Below are 24,232 nucleotides of genomic sequence, written 5' to 3'. Positions count from 1 at the left end.
CATCTTATTTTTTTTAAGTTTGTTTATTTTGAGAGAGTGACAGAACACTTGAGAGGGGGATAGGCAGAGAGAGAGTGAGAGCGAGAGAGAGAGAGAATCCCAAGCAGTCTCTGCACTGCCAGAGAAGAACCCGATGTGGGGCTCAAACCCATGAACTGTGAGATCATGACCCCAGCTTAAGTTGAGAGCGGGATGCTTAACTGACTAAGCCACCCACGCTCCCCAAAAGGGCATCTTATTTTAAATTATTCAATTTTTAAAACCAATCTATAATGATTGTCTTGAACTAGATGAATAAACCTCAAAGTTTTCAAAAATCAAACTAAAATGAATATGTAGCATGAATTTATAGTAAAATATCACTGTGCTAATTATTAGACAAGACCTAAATCAGGACACTATCCTACTGCAGTAATACTGCATAGTTGCTATATAAAATGAGAAATTGTCTACTTCATAAGACTATTATTAATGATAGGACTTAGGGGTTTTTTTATTAAAATGGCAAGAATACAAATAGCTTATATCAAACGTAAAATACAGTACTGTCCAGGCTTTAATATCAACATTAAGCCAAAGCCTATGGAGAGAAAAGATGAGATTTAGGAGATTTTAGGAGAAATAGGAAAATATCATTAAACTTATTACTCTACATTATAGACACCTGCCATAGGCAAAATATAAAAAAATAAATAAAATGGCAATTAAGTTGATTGCAGTACTTTAATGTTTTAAAGAAAACTTATTAAAACACACATTTTTTAAAAATCTTACATTCTTGACAAATATAGCATCACCTACCTTTCTAAAAATAGTAGAGATAAACACAATTGCAGAAAATGTATGTTAATTAGTGGTACAATACTATGGATTTTAAAACTCTGACACACTCCTACCATCTGCTGCTTTGAAATCAGATTATGGCCTGGAATTTATGTCAGGTTGGTTCCAAAATGGAATATTGGGTCCCAGGCCAGTATTGGTAAACTGTGCCTATTTTGGCACAACTTCACCAGCCATGAAAGCATAAATCACAAAGAAAAAATTTAACCAACCAATTATTTGAGATATCAAGAAAGGAAAGGAAATCAGTTTTGTAAAAACACTTTTCCCTTTTTTTATAAGCTTCTTTATTTACTCCGGATAGTTAACATAACAGTGTTCAATAGTGAAGTAAGCAGATTTTACACTCACTATTATTGCATGGATAGAAAGAGCCATATGCATTTTTGTTTCTATATATCATTTTGGACCACTGCGATATGGCACATGAGAACACAGATTCAGAGGCACAAAGTTAATAAATACATTTAACATTGTCAAGCATTCAAAAGATAAATGCAATCATATAGCAAAAAAAAAAACGTTTGTAACTTTGACCTTTCCCAAGGATGTGAAGAATCTTTTCGCATGTCAGAAATCTCTATAGCAAAGATTCCTATGAAAGAGAAAAAAATTATGCAGATTAATATTTTTAACTCAATGATTTCACCCATGTATAAAAAATGTATTGTAACATTACTTTGGCAATTCTTAAGGTTTTTTTCCCCAGCGTCTGTGAAGGAAAACATATACAATGTATTTTTTTCATTCAGCTTTCACAAACTGTGGTACATCGCTATCATGGAATAATATTCAACAATAAAAAGAAATGAACTATTGATAAATACAACAACTTGGATCGATCTCATGGGCATTGTGCTAAATGAAAAAAATCCAATCTCAAAAAGTTACATACTGTGTGTAATTCCATTTATATAACATTATCAAAATGACAGAATTAAAGATAGAGAAAACAAATTAGTGTTTGTCAGGGCGGAGAAGGGGAGACTTGTGACCATAAAAAGGTATAATAAGGGAGCAAGTTCCTTGGTGCTGATAGAGAATATAGTACAGTATGTTGCTTGTAATTGTGGTAGATGTATGGTGTGTAAAAAAACCGTGCACACACATACATATGAGTGCATGTAAAAATGAATGAAATCTAAAAGGCCTATGGACTAATTAATTATATTGTACCAATATCAATTTCCTGGTTTGTAAAATATTGCCATTAGGGATGCTGGGAGGAAGGATTATCTGTACTATTTTTGCAACTATGTGTGAGACTGTAGTCATTTCAAAATAGTGTAACAAAGCAAACAAAACTGTGACATAAACATACAAGGAAATACAACTCAGCAGTTAAAAGGAACATACGACAACATCTGATCCACACAATAATCTGGATAAATCTCTAATATATGATTCTGAGTAAAAGCCATTGGAAGCTACATACATGATTTTATTTATATGATAACACTGAAAAGGCAAAACTATAGGGATAGGAGAGAGATCAGTAGTTAGGGAAAGTAAATGAAGTACATTGACTATTGTCTAGATAATAGGTGGTAGTCAAAGTATATCATTCAAACTACCAGCAAAGCTTAAATAAGAAAAAAGGGAATTAAGGGCACTATTAAAATTATGAATAGAAAGGAGACTACTATAATAAAGTACAAACGTCTTAAATATCAAAAGAAATTATAAAAAGTAAAGAAGAAAAGTCAAATTGAAAAATACAATAAATGTCACATGATAAACAAAGTTATCATAAGATAACATGACAGAGTTGATACCAAATTTCAATCATATTAATAATGTGAAAAAGTTTAACTCATCCATTATTTCAAAACAGCCCATAAAGCAAAACTTAAATCCATGCTATAAACATGAGAGGTACCTAAAATGCAGTGATTCAGAAAAGCTAAAAATAAAGAGATGGACAAAGGTTTGCCAGGCAGATGGAGGCAATAAGTACTTGTAACTCTTAATACCAGACAAGGTAGACACCGAGCCCCTCCCACATCCAAAAAATTAAATGTATCAGAAAAGTACACTTCATAAAATCCACATCCCACAATGAGGATATTAGTGCACACACATAATGTTCATAATATCTATGCAACAAATAAAGTGGTACACCACCTACATAAAACAAAATTTATAGGAGATACAAAAAGAAATAAAAATATAATAATAATTGAAGATTTTTAGTAAAACAGAAGAACTAATAAAATAAAAAAGGTAAATCTTTTAAATATATATATATATACTAGAAATATATACCTTGATAAGAAAGAATATATCTTTTCAAGTGCACATGAGCTACCCACAAAAATTTATCATGTAGTAAAGTACAAAGAAAATATCAATAGAGGTGCCTGGGGGGCTCAGTCAGTTAAGCATCTGACTTCGGCTGAGGTTATGATCTCGCGGTTGGTAAGTTCGGGCCCTGTGTTGGGCTCTGTGCTGACAGCTCAGAGCCTGAAGCCTGATTGGGATTCTGTCTCCCTCTGTCTCTGCCCCTTCCTCACTCACACTTTGTGTCTCTCTCTCTCAAAAATAAATATTTTAAAAAAATTTTTAAAGAAAGTCTCAGTAGTTACACAAAATAGAAATATTATAGAAAATACTCTAATCACAAAATAACACCAGAAATTAAAAAATGAAACACAAACGCAAAAAGCCCTTCTTATTGGAAGGTTAAAGATTTTCCGTCAAATAACTTTTGGATAAAAGTGAAAATACAAATAGAAATTAGAGAATTTCTGAAAAATAATGGTAACGAAATATTACATATCAGAATCTATGGGATATATTTAAAGCAATGGTCACTGGAAAATTCATAGCCCTAAATATTTACATCAATAAGAATGAAAGAATGGCAATAAATGAGTTCCTAACTTAAAAATACTAAGGAAAAAATCCAACAAAGTAAATAAAAAGCACAGGAAGAAAATAATATAAGCAAAACCATAAATTAATAAGATAAAGAAAAATAAATCAGTAAGTCAAAATGCTGGTTCTTTGAAGCAATGAACAAAGTAAACAAAACACTGGCTAAAGTAACCAAGAAATAGGAGAGGGAAGCACACATACACAATTAAGAAATGACAATGGCATATAACTATTGATACAGAGAAAATTTTTAAATTCATAAGATATAGCATTGGTTCCTTCTGTGCAATAAATTAAAAAACTGAAAGGAAATGGATAATTTTTAAATAAACAGAATATAGGGAAAGTTTAAAACAAGTTCCAAAAACAAAAAACAAAAAAAAATTTATCAAGGAAGTATATACCCCACAAAACAGAAAGAACCAAATCCTTAGAGATCAGATAATCACAAACTACATAAATTGTTTCAAGGCATAGTAAATGAAAAACTCTCCAATTCCTTTTCTGAAGCAAAGATAACGTTGATATCTAAACTTGGTAAGATAGGGCAAAGAAAAAAATTCAGACCAATGTTGTTTATAAATATTAATACACAAATCTAAAATAAAATATTAGTGAACATTAAGAATATACTAAAACAAAGCAGGGTTTATACCACAAATTCAAAGATGGTTCAATATTTGAAAATATTTTAATATAATTCTCATATTAATAGTTCTAAAGAGAAAAACCATATCTCCATAGATGCTGAAAAAACACCTATTCCTAATTAAAATAATCTTGAGAAGATAAAAATGAGTGGATATTATAAAACATTTACATCTCAATCTTAAAGCCAGCATCTTATACTTATTTGACAAACCCTAGACGTATTCCCACTTAAGGTCAGAATCAAAACAAAGATGCCCATTTTCTTCACTACCATTTATCACTATTCTGAAGATACTAGGTAATGCAATGAACTGGAGAATACAATTCAAGAGATAAAAATAGAAGAAGAAACAAAATGATCTCTTTTTGCAGATGACATGATAATATACTTGGAATTTTCTAAAAAATCAATGACAAAACTTAATGAAACAATAAAAAAATTTAGCAAGGCAACATGATGATAAATTTACATGTAAAAACAGCATATTTGAAGATATAATGAATGAGGGAAAAATCTAAAGATAAAATAATTAGGAATAAACTTAACAAGAAGTGTTCAAAACCTGTATAAAGAAAACTACAAGTCATTCTTGAATGACACAAAGTGAGTTTGAACAAATGGAAAGACATATCTCTTCTTGGTTAGGACATCTCAACATTATTGAGATGTCATTTCTCCACATGTTAATTTATAAGTTTAATGTGATTCTAATAAAAATCCCAAGGTTTTTTTTTAAATGGAACTAGATAAATTGACCCCAAATTTCATATGGAAAATAAACTCACAAGAAAATATAGGTCAACAATTAAAAGGAAGAGCTCTTACAAGCACTAGCCCTTTGGTATGCTGGAGCTGGCTCGTAGTTGATTGTAAATATTCAGGAATTTTGTGAGCTCGTGGTTAAACCAGCTTGGTTGCTTGAAACTGTGCAACATATAGAATTGTGTAATCACTATGTTGTACACCTGACACTACTCTAACATTGTATGTCAACTGCACTTCAATAAAAGAAAGAAAGAATGCCCCCACAGTGGGCATATTTACACTACTGAAACTGTCAAATGCTACAAGTCAGGGCTTCTCCCTCGCCTTCCTTGGAGAGTCAGTTTACTAGCAAACCATCAGACTAGCCCCCCCAAAACTAAAAATATTACAAAGGCTCTATAATTAAAGTAGTGTGGGACTGGAACATAAATAGACCCAAAGGAATAAAAGAGAAAGTCTAAAAAGAAACTTGAACCACTGGAGCAAAATCTTTTCTTAGGACTACTGGTTGGTCATTTGGAAAAAGGTAAAATTAGATCCATTCTTCATACCATGTAAAAAAAAAAAAGGCTCTAAATGGATCATAAATCTAAATGTAAAAAGTAAAACCATATATATATATATATATATATATATATATATGTATGTAAAACATTATTTCCTCTATTATCTATCTGAGTATAAGGAAAGATTTTTCTAACTATAAACAGAAATATGGATGCATTAAAATACATTTAAAAATTTGATTACATAAAAATAAACATTTTTCCATGGGAAAAATAGTATATGCAAAATCAAAAGAAAAAGGGCAAAGTAGAAGAAAATATTTGCAACATTTATCATTGATAAAGAGCTAATTTCTCACATTTATAAAAAAATTTTTAACAAAAAAATTCCAGTAGAAAAATGGGCAAAGGAATAGATAATTCAAAAATAAGAGATATTAAAACAGCCCTTAAACATATGAAAAGATATTCAAATTCACTCATAAAAAGAAAAATGCAAATTAAAACTACACTTAAGTACCATTTCTTACCCACCATACTGGTAAAAATTCAAGAACTTGACAGTATACTCTGCTGGTGAGGCTGTGGGGAAACAGGCACTCTCACCCATATCTAGTGGGAGTGCAAAATGGTACAACCCCTATATAGGAGAATTTGGCACTATTTAAGAAAACTATATACATAACACATTTACCCCTTGACCCAGAAATCCTGATTCTAGGATTTTATCCTGAAGATACACCTCCACAATTACGAAAATACATTTGGATAAGATTATTCATTACAGCTTTATTTGTAATTTCAAATTGCTGAAAACCACCTAAATGTCCAAATGTAGAAGGTTTGCATAATAATGGTATATCCATACAAAGGAATACTATGCAGCTATAGAAAAGAATGAGGAAAATCACTATGAACTAATATGGAGTGACTTCTAAAAGAGAGAAAAGCAAAGTGTGAAGAAGCATATATAATATGCTACCTTTTGCATATGAAAAGAAAAATAAAAATATACCTGAATGTCATTATCATAAGACCATAAAGGAATATGGGGGACATGGGATGGAAGGCATACAGAATTTGCAGAGTTTTGACTTTTAAAAGCCTATTAGTCTACATATTCAAACATAAAATTAAATCAAGGAAAAAACTAGGAAGGGGAAAAAATGAAAAAAACGAAAGCAAAGTGAAATAAATGAATCTAATGTTATTTCAACTGTATACTATAATCACAGGAAAAGAGGGGGAAAAAAGTTAATCCAAGTAATTTATCAACTGAGTATTTGACTATATACTCTTAAGATTTGTGCAAAATAGTGTATGAAGACAGGAATTACAAATGGATCCTGAACTTTTAAGTTGGTCTGTTTGTTGTAGGGACACAGGTGAAGAAATTTTGAAACTATTTTAGATGCATTCTGGGATTGAGCAAATGAGTATGTGCATATTGTTGAGTAAACATGTTGATGTTGAGCCAGGGTCCTTACTATAGAGGAAAGGACATACACATACAAAATGGAAAAAGGGAAGGAAAACACCTGAGAGGATGGTTTGGAACTGGAGAGATTGCTTATGTTTTTAAAACGTGTGTGCGTGACTGTGCGTGTGTGTGTGTGCATATATGGAGAGAGAAGGAATATATGCAAGAGTGTGAGTACGTGAGACAGCAAATGTGTTGCCTCAAACACATCAAAAGTAAAAGGGGTAAAATTTTAACAACGAGTATGGGTAAAAGGTATATAGCTGTTCTCTGCATTATTTTCTTTTTATAACTTCTTATAAGTTTGAATTTATATCAAAATACAAATGTTTTTACAAAATTTGTGACTTATAGGAATATATCTAAAATATTCTCTTCTGAAAAATAAACTACTCTCCTAAAGCATAAGTATTTTATGGTGCTATATTAACCAATATTTTATTAATGAAAGTATATGAAAAAATTTGTTTTAGAACAAAAAGAAAATCAGATTTAAAAATATAATTTATGTCAACATTAGATAGAGTGGAGATCTTTCATTTTAGCAAATTTACATAAAATTATCAAAATACTTTATTTTTATGTCTATATACCTATGTATATTATTATGTATATATATTATGTCTATATTACCTATGTAATTGTATTTAAATAGCACTATTAATGATAGATTGTTTTTGAGCTTCCTTACTCCCTCAAGTATTGCTATATGGTACCCAAAGAAAGGATCTTTAAATTACTTACTCTTCTAACGATCGATCTAGGCCTCGGTCAGGAGATCGATGGTGAGCACGTTCTGGTGAATGACATTTTGTATTTGGCTTCATGGTAGTATTCAAATGATAAGCATTACTTGAGTAATTCTGGCGGCGAAGTTCCTGCACGGCCCTCTCCCTAAAGCAAAATAAGGGGCTTTTAAACTTTATATCCAGTGATGTTATTAATAGTTTCATAAAACTGTAGTTCAGTTCACACTTTAAAAGCTAACCATCATGAAATTATCAAAATGTGTTGTTATCTTAAAAAGTGCCTTCCAGACTGAACACGGCAGAGAGACAAACTTACCTTTCAAAGCGCTCTGTCCCTAGTTGTCGTTTGGTAATGTCTAAATCAGCTTCCAATTGTGTTACAACATTTCTGAACTGGGCCACATCTCTACTCTGGATGGCCCTGTGTAAAAAAACATAGGAGTGACAGCTGATTAAGCTTAAAATACGGCAAGGACTTCTGGAGTGCATTAAACCATATTGGCAATGGCTTCTCAGCTGGAACCAAGCCAAACTGTGATTTTATGGATATATTAGTTCACCTAAAATATGCCAATTTTAAATGTAATAAATATGAAAATAGCCTACTTGAAAAGCTTAAGCTGTGTCAGTCCCATCCAATTAGTTAAACCTCTGTCTCAGTTTCCCTATGTTTAGATGGGATAATATTATCTATTATCTATCTATATTATCTATTTTTAAAGTACTTTAAGGTATTATATGTAAAGTAGTACTATAACCAAATAATAAAACACCATGATTAATTTAGTCTATTATATATATTTAGTAAATCAACCAAGTGCTTTACATATACTTATAATGAAATTTGATTTACACAATTTGTAATGAAATTTGATATCCAAACTGTTAGAAACATAAAATCTCTTCAATTTAGCAGGATTTTCTTTAGGGGTAAACAGTGCCTCAAAAACCCTGTCATTAGGCACACTATCATAAGGAAGACAATGACAACAATGAATGCTGCTTACATAGAACATTCTATCCTCTTTGCTTGCCTTCAGAACTGCAATGTTAACTACTAAAATCTAAACTTTAGAGACTAAGAACACTAATGTTTATTATGCTTACTAGTTCTGAATGATAGTACTTATCAACCAGTCTAAAACAGAATGTACCCCTGAAGGTGGGGGTTTGGGCACATTTCACTAAGGCCAATTTCCACAAACCAGCTTGAGAAAATGATCCTGCTGAACCGGTTGAATCCCAGCTGTGGTGACTCACAGCTGCCATAATCTGACAACAGTTTCTCAAGGAAACTGGCCCTGGCTTTGCAGCCTTTGCTCAGTCAGGGGCTCCAGAGTGACTGATTACTGAGACCATGATTCCTATCTTTTCCAGGTCCCATGCTCAGATGAGGCTGGATGAAAAAGTGTCATAGATGGGACATAAGAATAGAGGCTGAGGGTCCCCATCAGTTTTTGTGAGAGGTCACCAAGTTTAGTAATAAAAACATTCACTATATAGGCAGGCATTTCTACTGAATCTTCCAGCTAAGAGTCTTGTAATAAGATGCTAATGGTGATATGGATGCTTGGGGGAAAAAAAAAAAAAGGCCAAGGGGCGCCTGAGTGGCTCAGTTGATAAGGGTCCGACTTCCTCTCAGGTCATGATCTCACGGTTCGTGAGTTTGAGTCCCGCATTGGGCTCTGAGCCTGGAACCTGCTTCAGATTCTATGTCTCTCTCTCTCTCTCTCTCTCTCTCTGCCCCTCTCCTGCTCACTCTCTGTCTCTCTCTCTCAAAAATAAATTTTAAAAAATTTTAAGCTAAAATCAGTACTCTAAGCAAGGTCTTCAGTATTATATGAATGTGGGAGTTCTTCCAAGTACCCAGTATATACTTACAGGTACGTAAGGAAATACTATGTGACAAGTCTAAAGACTAAGTAACAATACCAGGGGGGTCTATAAATAGAAAAATTCTTCTGGTTTCCTAAGTGCTTAATTTTTTTTCTAAGAACTTGTTATAATATTTCTACAAGGTAATATTTTAGGTCAGACATTCTACTGTATCCAAAGCTCTGTTGGAAATAATCAACAGAGATGGTTAAATTTAAATTTAGACGCATTTAGATAAATATATAATAGAAATGAATAATAAATCTTAGGCAAATCACAATGTTTCTGGTCCTCAGTTTAACCGATGGCAGAAGATGGGCACTAAATTGTCTAAATTCCAGCTTTAAAATTCGACTACCCTATAAAGTATAAAAATTATTTAAAATATGACTTTATGCTATTATGTTGCTAACCAACTCACATTTTACTTTCTGCCAAACAAAGGTGTTCTTTGAGAAGCTGAATTTCAGATTCTTTTTCTTGAAGCGCTATCTGAGACTGATATTCTTTGTCTCGATTGGCCACCAGCAAAGCTTCTAGATTCTGCATAGAGATTCTCTCATTTGTCATCTGACTCCTGAGGAGTTCTATTTCAGAGCGAGCAGAATCTAACTCATTCTCCATCTGTACAATAATAGGAAGATATCTATACTTATTCCCATTCATTTATTGAACTGATTATCAGAGACTCATAAAATTTCTGTATTAGGTTATAAATTCAAAACCCCTTTTAATTTCTTAATTAGAAATATCCTCCTTCTTACCAAATATACACACAGGATCACTTTCTCCAACTCCAATTTTTTTGATAGGATCAAAATTAATTTAAGTAAAGACTTATTAATAATCCCAAACTGCAAATAATTTCCATTTCCAGTGTTGATATTTCTTTATATAATTCTGCAAGATTGACATGGTGATATACATGACTACTGCTTTGTCCTGAGTTAGGTGAGTTACAAACACCTAACTACCTTATAGAATGTTATTGCATTTCATAGTTAAGGAAGATAAGGAATAACTGCACATTCTCTCTCTTGTATAAACCTGTGGAAAGCTTCATTTTATGAAGGTTATCTTGAGCCTCAAAAATGCTCTGTAAGCCAAATGTTTCTTCAAAAGAAGATCAGACATTGATATGTAGAAAAAAAGTATTCCTTATCTCATAATACACATTACAATAAATTATACATGTATTAAAAAAGTTAAATATGCGGGGCGCCTGGGTGGCTCAGTCGGTTGAGCATCCGACTTCAGCTCAGGTCACGATCTCGCGGTCCGTGAGTTCGAGCCCCGCGTCGGGCTCTGGGCTGATGGCTCGGAGCCTGGAGCCTGCTTCCGATTCTGTGTCTCCCTCTCTCTCTGCCCCTCCCCCGTTCATGCTCTGTCTCTCTCTGTCTCAAAAATAAATAAACGTAAAAAAAAAAAATTTAAAAAGTTAAATATGCAAAAGTAACACTCTAAGAAAAAAGAATTTAATAAAAATGAAATTATTGGGGGAGGGGTGAGCAGGTAGGGAAGAACTGTCTAGACTAGATATAATTAAAAATGATGTATAGCCATATAAAAAATAAACATATTGGTTACAAACCTAACCGAAATTTATAAGGAAACTGGAAAAATATACTATTTGTATCGTGACAAATGGTAGCTATACTAGAGGTAAGCACAGCATCAGTATACCCTTATTGAATCATTATGTTGTACACCTGAAACTAATGTAACATTGTGTCTCAACTATACTCAGGTTTTTAAAAAATTTTAAAAAGAAACTCAATAAATAAAATGGCTAATATCTTACTACTAAAAGGAACTCATACAAATTGATGAGAAATATGAACTAATGATATGAACAGATGATTTATAAAATAAAGCTCATTAGTAAACATGTGGGGGAAAAAAACTACCCTTACTAATATTCAAGTGAGTATAAACTGAAATAAGATGCTATTTCTAGTACAGGGTTTCTTAATCTTGACACTACTGACATTTTGGGGTGGATAATTATTTGGTGTAGGGAGATGCCTTATGCACTGTAGGATATTTAGCAGAATCCTTGGCCTCTACTTATTAGAGGCTGGTAGCATTCCCCCACCCCAGTTGTGACAATCAAAAATGTCTCCAGATATTGCTGAATGGCCACAGGGGAGCAAACTATCTCTCAGCTGAACCACCGTTCTAGTTTATCAAATTGGCAGATTTCTTAGTGTGTATTGGTTAACATTAAAATGGGCAATGGCATGGCACCTGGGTGGCTCAGTCAGTTGAGCGTCTGACTTTTGATTTCAGCCTGGGTCATTATCCCAGGGTCATGGGATTGAACCCTGCGTCGGGCTCTGCAGTGAGCATGGAGCCTGCTTGAGATTCTCTCCGCCCCCCCATCTTGTTCTCCCCTCTGGCCCTCTCCCCCACTCACGCATGCACTCTCTCTTTCTCTAAAAAGAAAAAAAATTTTTTAATGGGCAATGGCAAGTACATACACTTTGGTAGCAAGAATACAAAATGAAGCATGACTTTTTTTGCAGCAGCAGCAGCTTTGTTGGAATATAATTTACGTATCATACAACTCACCCATTTAAAAGGTACAATTCAAATAAATAAATAAAAGGTACAATTCAATTGGATTTTTTTTCAAGTTTTTATTTAAATTATAGTTAGTTAACATATAGTGTAATATTAGTTTCAGGAGTAGAATTTAGTGATTCATCACTTAAGTTAAACACCCAATGCTCATTACAAACAAGCGCCCTCCTTAAAACCCATCACCCATTTAGCCCATCCCCCACCCACCTCCCCTCCAGCAACCCTCAGTTTGTTTTCTATAGTTAAGAGTCCCTTATGGTTTGTTTCTCTCTCTCTCTCTTTTTTCTTTCCCCTATGTTCATCTGTTTTGTTTCTTAAGTTCCACATATGAGTGAAATTCTATGGTGTCTTTCTCTGATTTATTTTGGTTAGCATAATACACTCTAGCTCCATCCACATCATTTAAAATGGCAAGATTTCATTCTTTTTTATGGCTGAGTAATATCGATGCAGAAAAAAAGTATTGGACAAAGTGCAGCATCTGTTCTTGATAAAAAGCCTCAAAAAAGTACAGAGAGGGAACATACCTCAACATCATAAAGGCCATATACAAAAGACCCACAGATAATACCATCCTCAATAGGGAAAAACTGAGAGCTTTTCCTATGTGGTCAGGAACAAGACAGAGATGTCCACTCTTACTATTGTTATTTAACACAGTACTTGAAGTTCCAGCATGGGCAATCAGACAACAAAAAGAAATAAAAGACATCCAAATTGGAAAGGAGGAAGTCAAACTTTCACTATTCACAGATGACAGGATGCTCTATATAGAAAATCCAAAAGACTCCAACAAAACTGCTAGAACTGATCCATGAATTCAGTAAATCATAGGATACAAAATCAATGTACAGGTATCAGTTGCATTTCTATACACCAATAATGAAGCAGCAGAGAGAGAAATCAAGGAACTGATCCCATTTACAACTGCACCAAAACCCATAAGATACTTAGGAATAAACCTAACCAAAGAGGTAAAAGATGAGTATGCTGAAAACTATAGAACACTCATGAAAGAAACTGAAGAAGACACAAAGAAATGTAAAAATATTCCATGCTTGTGGATCATAAGAGAAATATTATCCAAATGTCTATACTACTGCCCAAAATCTACATAATCCCTATCAAAATAATACCAGAATTTTTCACAGAGCTAGAACAAACCTAAAATGTGTATGGAACCACAAAGGACCTCGATTGCCAAAGCAATCTTGAAAAAGTAAAGCAAAGCTGGTGGTATCACAACTCTGGATTGCTATATTACAATCTGTATTACAAGCTATATTACAAAGCTGTAGTCATCAGGATGGTACAGCACTGGCACAAAAACAGATCAATGGAACAAAATAGAAAACCCAGAAATGGACCCACAACTATATGGTCAACTAATTTTTGACAAAGTAGGAAATTATATCCAATGGAAAAAATAATTGTTTTTAATATATTAACAAAGTTGTGCAAACATGCCACAATCTCATACTCTAGTGTTACAACTTTTTCATCATCCCAAAATGAAGTTCAGTATCGATTAACAGTCACTCTGCACCCACCCCACCTGCTGCAGCACCATCCCTAGGCATTTCCCAATCTATTATCTGGCTCTATAATCTGTCTTCTTTTAGACATTTCAAATAAATGGAATAACATAATTTGTATGTGGTCATTTGTGACTTGTTTCCTTTACCTAGCATAATGTTTTCAAGGATCATCCATGTTATAGCACGTATCCATATTTCATTGCTTTTATTGACAAATAACATTTGGTTGCATAGGTGTAGGAACATATAAGTTATTTACACCTTCTGGCTAGTATAAATAATGCTGCTAAGAACATTTGTTCCTAGTTTTAGAGTGGACCTCTATTTTCATTCCTCTTTGATACACAGGAGTAAAGTTTCTGGACTTTATGGTAATCCTATTTTTAACATTTTGAAGAACTGCCAAAATATTTTCCAAAGTGAACTTATATTTCCAATAGCAATGTCTGAATTTTGAATGCTCCAAATTCTTTACATCTTTGCCAATACCTGTTATTGTTTTTAAAATTATTTTACAGCCATTCTAGTGGTTGTGAAATGGTATAGTTTGATTTGCATTTCTCTGTTAATGATATTATGCACTTTTTCATGTACTTATTGGCTATTTATGTCTCTTCTATAGAGAAATGTCTATTGAGATCTTTTGACAATTTTTTTAGTTATTAAGTTGTAAGAGTTCTTTATATTTTCTAGATACGATTCTCTTATATATATGCTTTATAATTTTTAACCAGTCTGTGCATTATATTTTTAATTTATTGATGATATTATTTGCAGCACAAAAGTTTTTATTTTGATAAAATTATTTTATTTTTTCTTGTGTTGCTTGTGCTTTTGATGTGGATTACTTAACCAAAAGTCACAAAGGTTTACTTCTACTTCCTAATTAAGTTTTATAATTTTAGCTCTTACCTACAGGACTATAATCCATCTTATGGTATGTGATAGGAATCCAAGTTCATTCTTTTCCATGCAGATGTTCAGTTGTCCCAGTACCATTCACTGAAAAGACTATTCTTTCCCCATTAAATTGTACTGGCATCAATTTTTTGAAAATCATTTGGCCACAAATGTAAGAGTTTGTTTCTGGATTCTCAATTCTGTTCTACTGACTTATATGTCTTTTCTTATGCTAGTATTGCACTATCTTGATTACTGTAGTTTTGTAGTCAGTTTTGAAAATGGGAAGTGTTAGTTCTCTAATTTTGTTATTTTTCAAGATTGTTTTACTTGAACTTCCACATTAATTTTGTATTACCTTGTTAACTTCTACAAAGAAACAAGCTGGGATGCTGATAGGCATTGTATTAAATCTGTAGGTCACTTTAGGGTAGTATTACCTTTTTAACAGTGTTTAGTCTTCTAATCCATGAATATGGGATGTCTTTCCATTTATTTAGGTCCTCTTTAAATGTTTTTAGCAATGTTTTCTAGTTTTGTAAAGTATAAGTTTGGCACTACTTTTGTTAAATTTATTCCTAAGTACTTTATCTCCTCTTGATGCAATCTCATCTGATGGAATTGTTTTCATTTCATTTTTGGATTGTTCATTGCTAATATATAGAAATGTAATTGATTATTGTACACTGATCTTATATCCTGCAACCTTGATTAACTCATTTATTAATTTTAGGTTTTTAGCAGACTCCTTAGGATTTTTCATATCCAAGATCATGTCATCTATGAATAAAGATAGTTCTACTTCTTTACCAATCTGATGCCATTTATTTCTTTTTCTTGCCTAATTGCCCAGGTTAGCACCTCTAGTGCAGTGGTGAATTAGAAGAGGTGCAGACAGCATTCTTATCTTGCTACTGACAAGAAAAGGGGAAAGCATTCAGTCTTTCAACATTAAGTATGATATTAAGTCAGGGATTTTCACCAAAAACAAAATTCATCTTTAAACATTGGAAGAATTTACAACTAAAGCTACCTGGGTCTAAACGTTTCTTTATGGATGTTTTGAAATTACTAACTCAATTTAATTACTTGTTATAGATATATTTAGATTTTCTATTTTTTCTTAACAGTTTCAGTACTTTCTGTCTTTCTGGGAATTTACATTGATTTCGCCTAAATTATGTAATTTTTGGCATTTAGTTGCTCATAATATTCCCTTATAATCCTTTTATTTTCTGTATGATTGGTAGTGATGTTCCCCTTTCATCCCTAGTTTTAGTAATTTGACTTCTCTCTCTCTCTCACACACACACTTACTCATTCTAACTAAAGTTTTATCAATTTTGTTGATATTGTGAAAGAACAACCTTTTGTGCTTTTTTGATGTTTTCTACTGTTTCCCATCTTGTTTTCTACTAATTCATGCTCTAATCTTCATAATTTCTTTCATTCCACTTCCTTTAGATTTAGTTTGCTTCTCTTTTTCCAGCTTAGATTAGTGATTTGAGATCTTTCTTCTTTTTTAAAAACATATAGACATAAATTATAAAGCTATAATTTCCCTGCAAGTATGGCTTGAATTGGCATCTTATAAATTTGGGCACATTTTTTCATTTTCATTAATCTCATTTTCTTTATTCTTTGTGATTTCTTCTTTGAGTTACTGATATTGGGGAGTGCGTTGTTCAATTTCCATTTACTTGTGAATTTCCCAAATTTCCTTCTTTTATTGATTCCTAATAATTGCATTCTGGTGGGAGAATATGATTTGAATCCTTTTAAATTTATTGAGGCTTGTTTTATGGCCTAACATTTGGACTATCTTAGAGGATCATTCATGTAGTTGAGAAAACCGCGTATTCTACTGTTGTTAACATAGATATGTTAACTCTAGTTTGATTTTAGTTTTGTTGGAGTCTTCTATTTCCTTGATGATGTTCTGTCTAGTTGCTCTCTTCCTTACTGAGAGTGCTGTATTGACGTTTCCAACTATTATTGTTGAACCGTTTACTTCCAGATAAATACAGAAATATTATTACTATATAGCTCTATTTCCTCCTCCCCTCTTTAGTGCTATTAGAATTTTACATGTTACATCTATATGAAATAAGTCCCATAATATATTGTTGTAATTACTTTTTAATTAATATATTTTTAAAATAAGTTGATAGAATAAAAGAGAGCAAGTATATAATAGTCAAATTTAACAGATAAAGGATTCAAAGCAGCTATTCTAAATATTTTAGTTCAAATAACTATAAATATTTTAATATATAAGTAAATATTTTAGTTCAAAGAACTAAAGGAAACCATGTTTAAAGAAGTAAAGGAATGTATGATGACAATGTCTCATCAATAGAGAATAATAATAAGGATATAGAAATTATAAACTGTTCTCAAAGGCAGCTTCTTTTACTTGCTTTATTTACCTGTGGATGAGTCACACTTTCCTGTTTCTTTGAAAGTCAAATTGTTGTTGAAAATTGGACATTTAAGATACCATATTGTAACAACTCGGAATACTCCTGAATACTCTGAATACTCAGGAATACTCCTCCCCACCTCAGGGCTTATTGTGGTCTGTACTTCCTCCTGCCCTCCCACCCTCCCTCCTCTGGACAGTTTCCATGAAGTATATTTTCCTTGCAGTGTACAGCTTCTGATGTTGCTTCTCAAGGTATGTGCACAATCACTCTGATTCATTTACCATCAGCATGTTCATAGTCTCTCTAAACCATTCTCTTGGGATGACAGTGGATTTAGCCAGCCTACCTTTCTCTGTCCCTGATCTTGTATTAAGTTTCTAGCTGGCCTGTCTCTACTGGTATCATCTAAATGTTAGCCTCTATTAATTGCTAGCTGACCAGTCTACTGACTTTGACAATGGCCTAGAGGTACAAATTGCTTTACAGTCTGATGCAATTAAATTTGGATCCCTTCCAGGGCAGTTTTGGGTAGTCTTTAAGGCTTGCTCTGACTCCAGGAGAGGTCCTTTTAGCTATCACTTTCCATGGTTCTTTATTAAACTTCTAAGTAGCCTATTGTTTTGCTTCTTGTTTTCATGAAGTTACTAGTTCCTTCAAAAAACTTTCATTTCATGACTAATTGCTGAAATCCTTAGGATGAACTGGATAATGCAACAGCTGCCCTCCTGGGTTCAGGTGTTGCTCGTTCATGGAATCCATGCCTGAATCTGTGGTATACAACTTTTACATGACTCACTGGACTGGTCCCAGTGGTACTTCAACTTTTAGCCTTTACACCACAGCTATACTTTCTCTTCTACTTGGCAGGATAGCCACCTTTGCCACAGCAACTTCTAAAAGTGGTAGGCCTTAGAGTCACAGCAGCAGCACAAGTACATCTTCTTGCCATGCTTTTCAAATGACTGACATTCCCTTCATCATCTCACTTCTGTGGTGGAGACCAAAGAGAAAGCACTTCTGCTTCATAATATTCAGAAACTTCTGCCCAGCAGAGAACCACTAGTTTCTTCTTAACTGTGTATCATCACTTTTTGAAAGCTCTCTGGCTATATATGCTCAAATTCCCACTTCTAGGAATACATCTTAAGAATAAAATGCAAAATGTGACAAAAGTTTTATGCAACAAAATAATTACAAGGTTGTTTTATATACAAATTAAAAATCTGAAATTTTTTATTGCCCAGCAATAGGGAAGTAGTGAAAAGTAGAATAGTCAATTGTAATATGCTACTATTGCAAATATGTAAAACAACATAAAAATCTGGCTAGGAAAAGGGCTAAAAGGAAATAAAACAAAACAATTATTATAGGAGAATGGTTCTGAAATCCACTGTAACCTAAGATGATGATAACACTTTTAAAAATCTTTTGTTTCATTAAAAATTAAATGAGATTCTCCAAAGACTTCTCATATTATTCTGAAGGAAATCATCCATAACACAACTATTAATTAAAGAACATTAAGGGAAGGGCATTTGGAATTCCTGTTCTTAACACTCTTCTTGAGAAGAGTTAGATAAGAGAAAGATATACTATATTTATTTGGAAAATAGAAAACTACAACCTAGGTGAATTGGTATGGTATATATATCTTAGTTTTGTGGAACATCTTCAAAAAGATGCGACCACCAATTCGCCTATTAACTAGACCTAGACACTCAAAAGCTCTTTACTCCCTCCCCTGTCCTTGAAATGTGGGTTCCACTTGCCTCCCCCACTCCCAGAGGCTGCTCCAAGGACATAGCCTTGAGATAGTAATATATGATATTGAAAACACCTACACAGTATACATGACTGAGCCGACTTTGGGCCGCTTTATAAGGTTTTATGTATTGGTGGGTGAACGCAAGGATCCATTCATCTTACTGCTGCCCAAGACAAACTTCATACATAAGTTCCTTTTGCAAATAAAACTGCCACCTCCCAACCTGGAGTGGTCTGCCTCAATTTTTGGCCTCTTCCTGCCCTCTTGAGTACAGGGACTAATTTCAAATTACACCTGGGAAGCTCCCAGGAGGGTTATGAACTAACACTCAATAAATATATATTTTTTAAAACAAAGAAAACCGGGGCACCTGGGCACCAGGGCTGACTTTGGCTCAGGTCATGATCTCACAGTCCATGAGTTCGAGCCCCATGTCGGGCTCTGTGCTGACAGCTCAGAGCCTGGAGCTTGCTTCAGATTCTGTGTCTCCCTCTCTCTCTGCCCCTCCCCAATTCACACACTGTCTCTCTCTCTCTCTCAAAAAATAAACATTAAAAAATTTTTTTAAAAACATAAAGCAAAGAAAACTAAGACTATAAAAGATTCTAAAATTCCTAATTCTAGTGCTTTAAATAATTTCTATTGGAGAATGAAGAAGGAGATATAGATCTTTTTCCTTTAACCTCTCCTTTCTCATTTAAAATTATCTGAGTGATTACAGGAATGCAAGCCTGGTTCAGAGTTCAAAAATCAATTAACATAACCAAACATAACAGGCTAAAGAAAAAAAAATCACACGAGTATATTAATTGATGCAGAAAAAGCAATTGACAAAAATTCAATACTCATTCATCATAAAAGTTCTCAGAAATATAGGAAGAAAGAAACTTCCCCAACTTGATAAAAAGCATCTACAAAATTGTACAGATAACAGTTTTACTTAATGGTAAAAGACTGACTGCTTTTCCCCTAAGATTGGAAGAAAGGACTTTCACCACTCTTCTTCAACATAGCACTAAACCACTGTAAAAAGGCAAGAAAAGGGATAAAAACTGAACATGAAGAAATAAAATCCCCATTTTCAGATTACATGCTTGTCTACATAAAAAATTTTAAGGAATCTACAGAAAAATTCCTAGATCCCGGAAGTGAGTTCAGCAAGGTCAGAGAATGTAAGATAAATATTCAAAAATCAATACTTCTATATACTTGTAATAAGTATATTGACAGCAAAATTAAAACTACAGTACCATTTACAGTAGTTCAAAAAAAGGGAAAATTTTTTGTGCTCTGTATTTGTAAATCTGACAAAACAGGTACAGAACTTACATGCTGAAAACTATGCACAGCTAATAAAAGAAATCAAAGAAGATCTAAATAAGATATACCATGTTCATCAATTCGAAGCCTCAACCTGGTAAGGATGTCAGTTCTTCCCAGGGTTAATGTGATTCCTATCAAAACCCCAGCAAGATTTTTTTTTTTTGCGAAAATAGACTATTCTAAAATTTATATGGAAAGGAAAGGAGATGAGAATAGTTAACACAATTTTGAAAAAGCAGAATAAAGTGGATAAAATCAGTCTACCTGAGCTAAAGACTTATTATATAGCTACAGTAACCAAAACTGTGTGGTATTGGGTCAGACAGATATATAGACAAATGTAAAAGCATAGAAAACCAAGAAATATACCCACTCATATACATCCAAATGATTTTTCACAAATGTAAACAAATCAATTTAATGGAGGATGAAATTCTTTTTCAACAAAATTACCAAAACAATTGGACACCCATAGGCAAAAAATGAACCTTGATGAAAACCTCACACCTTATGCAGCAACTGACTCAAAATGGATCATGACATTAAATGTGAAACATAAAACTATCACATTTTTAGAATAAATCCTTGGAAAAATCTTTGGGATTGAGAGCTGTGCAAAGTATTTTTACACTTAAAACCAAAAACACAATTCATAAAGGGAAAATTGATAAACTCCACATCATCAAAACTTAAACTTTCGCTCTGAGAAAGACACTGATAAGAAGATGAAAACTTCTCACACTATGTGAGAAAATATTTGCAAACCACACATCTGATAACGGACCAGTATCTAAAATATATAAAGAACTCCTAATATTCAGCATTTAAAAAGCAAACAATCCAATGATACAAAAGAGATGTTTCACCAAAGAAGATATATAAAGACAAATAATCATATAAAAGTATGTTCCACTTCATTAACTTAGGGAAGTGCAATTAGACCATAATACACATACAATATACACATATCAGAATGGTTAAAATAAAAAAAAAAATGACACCACCAAATGCTGACAAAGATGTGGAAAACTGATCCCTCACACATTGTTGGTGGGAATGCAAAATGGTAAACAGTTTGGCACTTTCTTAAAAAATGAATCATACAACTACCATATGATCTAAAAACTGCATTCCTGGGCATTTACAGAAAAATGAAGACCTAGTTTCACACAAAAACATCAAGACAATGTTTACAATTGTTTTATTTGTAAGATCCAAAAACTGGAAATAGCCCAGGTGTTATTCAACGGATAATCAAACAAACTGTGTTACACCCATAGCATGGAATACTGCTTAGCAATGAAAAGGAATGAACTACTAGTATATACAACAACCTAGATAAATCTTCAGAGAATCATGCTGAGTGAAAAAATCCAATCCCAAAAGGTTACATACTATATGATTCTATTCATATAACATTCTTGAAGTGACAAAATTATAGAAATGGAGACTAGATTAGTGGTTGCTATGAGTTAAGGAGGGGCTGGGGATAGGAGGGAAGTAGACAGGGTTACAAAAGGGCAACATGATGGATCCTGTGATGGAAATGTTCTATACCCTGCCTGATTCAATGTCAACATCCTGGTTGTGATATTATACAATAGTTTTTCAAGAGGTTACCATTGGGGAGACCAGGTAAAGGATACTTTGTGTTATTTCTTACAATTGCATGTGAATCTATAATACCTCAAAATAAAATTTTAGTTTAGACAAAATTATTTGAGTGTCCCCTATATGCATAGTACAGCTAAAGAAATACAAAGATAAATAAGATGGCTCTAACACTTGAAATTACAGTTTATTATGTAATGTATAAACACATATATGTAAATAACTAAATTTCAAGGCAAAAAATTCTTAAATATTTTTTAATGTTCATTTATTTTTGAGAGAGAGACAGAGCATGAGTGGGAAGGAGAAAAGAGAGAGGGAGACACAGAATCAGAATCAGGCTCCAGGCTCTGAGAAGTCAGCACAGAGCCCAACGTGGGGCTCAAACTCTCAAACTGCAAGATCATGACCTGAGCTGAAGTCGGATGCTTAACCGACTGAGCCACCCAGACACCACAAGGGAAAAAAAATTTTAATTTTAGTTAGTTAACATAGTGTGCAATAGTGGTTTCAGGAGTAGAATTCACTGATGTGTCACTTACATTCAACACCCAGTGCTCATCACAAGTGCCCTCCTTAATACTCATCATCACCTATCTAACCCATCTTCTACCTGCCTCCCTCCATGAATCCTCAATTTGTTCTCTTATTTTGTTCTCTGTGGTTTGTTTCCCTCTCTCTCCCCCTCCACCCTTCCCATACATGCATCTGTTTCATTTCATAATTCCACACAAGTGATATTATATATTATTTGTCTTTCTCTGATTGACTTATTTCCCCCTAGCATAATACATTCTGGCTTCATCCATGTCATTCCAAATGGTAAGATTTCATTCCTTTTGATGGCTAAGTAGTATTCCATTGTGTATATATACCACATCTTCTTTATCCATTCATCAGTTGATGGACATTTGGGCTGTCTCCATAGTTTGGCTATTGTTGTGATGCTGCTATAAATATTGGGGTGCATGTACCCCTTCTAATCTGTATTATTTTTCCTTTGGGTAAATACCTAACAGGGCAATTGCTGGATCATAGGGTGGCTCCATTTTTAGTTTTTTGAGGAAATCCATAATGTTCTCCAGAGTGGCTGCACCAGTTTGCATTCCCACCAACGGTACAAGACGATTCCCCTTTTTCCACATCCTCACTAACACCTGTTGTTTCTTGTGTTGTTAATTTTAGTTATTTTGAAAGGAGTGAGGTGGTATCTCAACATAATTTTGATTTGTACTTCCCTGATGATGAGTGATGTTGAGCATCTTTTTGTGCATCTTTTAGCCATCTGGATGTCTTCTTTGAAAAGTGTCTGTTCATATCTTCTGCACATTTCTTAACAGGGTTGCTTGTTTCTTAAGTGTTGAGTTTGATAAGTTCCTTATAGATTTTGGTTACATGTCAGGAGTATTTTAAAATGCAGTTGGGGGCACCTGGGTGGCTCAGTGGGTTAAGCGTTGGACTCCTGATTTCGGCTTGGGTCATGATCACAAGTTTGAGCCCTGTGCTGTCAGCATGGAGCCTGCTTGGGATTTTCTCTCTCCCTCTCTCTCTGCCCCTCCCCTGCTAGTGTGCACCCTCTCTTTTTCTCTCAAATAAATAAATAAACATTAAAAAAAATACTGTTAGACTTAGCCTGGCCACTTTGCATCCATTAAGATAGCTATTATCATAAACAGAAAAAACAAAACTAAAACATAATCAGTGTTGGCAAGGATGTAGAGAAACCAGAACCCAAGTGCACTGTTGGTGGGAATGTAAAATGGTACAGTCACTGTAGAAAAAAGAACAAAATTTCCTCAAAAAAATTAAAAATAGAATTGCCATAAGATCCAGAAATCCAGTTTTCAATATAAATACAAAATAACTAAAAGAAAGGCCTTGAAGAGATATTTGTACACTCATGGGCAAAGCAGCATTATTCACAATAACTAAAACATGGAAGCCATGCAAGAGTCTACTGGATGATGAATGGATAAGCAAAATGTAGTATATTCATACAATGGAATATTATTCAGCCTTAAAATGGAAATAAATCCTGTAATATGCTACAACATTGATGCACCTTGAGGACATTATGCTAAGTGAAATAAGCCAGTCACAAAAAGACAAATACTATATGAATCCACTTATATGAGGCCCTTTGAGTAGTAAAAATCATAAAGAGAGAAAGTATAATGATGGTTGCCAGGGGCTTGGGAAAGGGGAGAATAAGAGGTTATTATTTAATAGGTATAGAGTTTCAGATTTACAAGATGAAAAGATATGGGTATGGACAGTGGTGAAGGCTGCACAACAATATGAATGTATTTAATACCACTGAACTGTACACTTAAAAATGG

At 33.5% G+C, this 24,232-nt stretch overlaps 1 protein-coding gene across 10 annotated transcripts in view; it reads right to left on the bottom strand.

Annotated features, from left to right (window-relative positions):
* TSGA10 (testis specific 10) overlaps nucleotides 1-24,232 on the bottom strand; it is a 166,600-nt gene that overhangs the window by 10,789 nt on the left and 131,579 nt on the right. For 6 of the 10 annotated variants that reach the window (XM_027072644.2, XM_027072643.2, XM_027072641.2 and 3 more), the window contains 4 exons: nucleotides 10,169-10,371; nucleotides 8,189-8,293; nucleotides 7,868-8,017; nucleotides 932-1,438 (listed from right to left, as the gene is read on the bottom strand). In XM_027072644.2, coding sequence (XP_026928445.1) covers nucleotides 1,414-1,438; nucleotides 7,868-8,017; nucleotides 8,189-8,293; nucleotides 10,169-10,371 — 483 coding nt within the window. In that variant the 3' untranslated portion in view covers nucleotides 932-1,413. Of the gene's footprint in view, nucleotides 1-514; nucleotides 581-931; nucleotides 1,439-7,863; nucleotides 8,018-8,188; nucleotides 8,294-10,168; nucleotides 10,372-24,232 lie in introns of those variants that run through there. The other 4 variants (XM_053200473.1, XM_027072642.2, XM_053200475.1 and 1 more) reach the window with 4 other exon arrangements.

Source organism: Acinonyx jubatus, chromosome A3, assembly GCF_027475565.1.
Source record: "Acinonyx jubatus isolate Ajub_Pintada_27869175 chromosome A3, VMU_Ajub_asm_v1.0, whole genome shotgun sequence".
Lineage (NCBI taxonomy): Eukaryota > Metazoa > Chordata > Mammalia > Carnivora > Felidae > Acinonyx > Acinonyx jubatus.
This window is presented reverse-complemented; position numbering and strand designations above follow the sequence as displayed.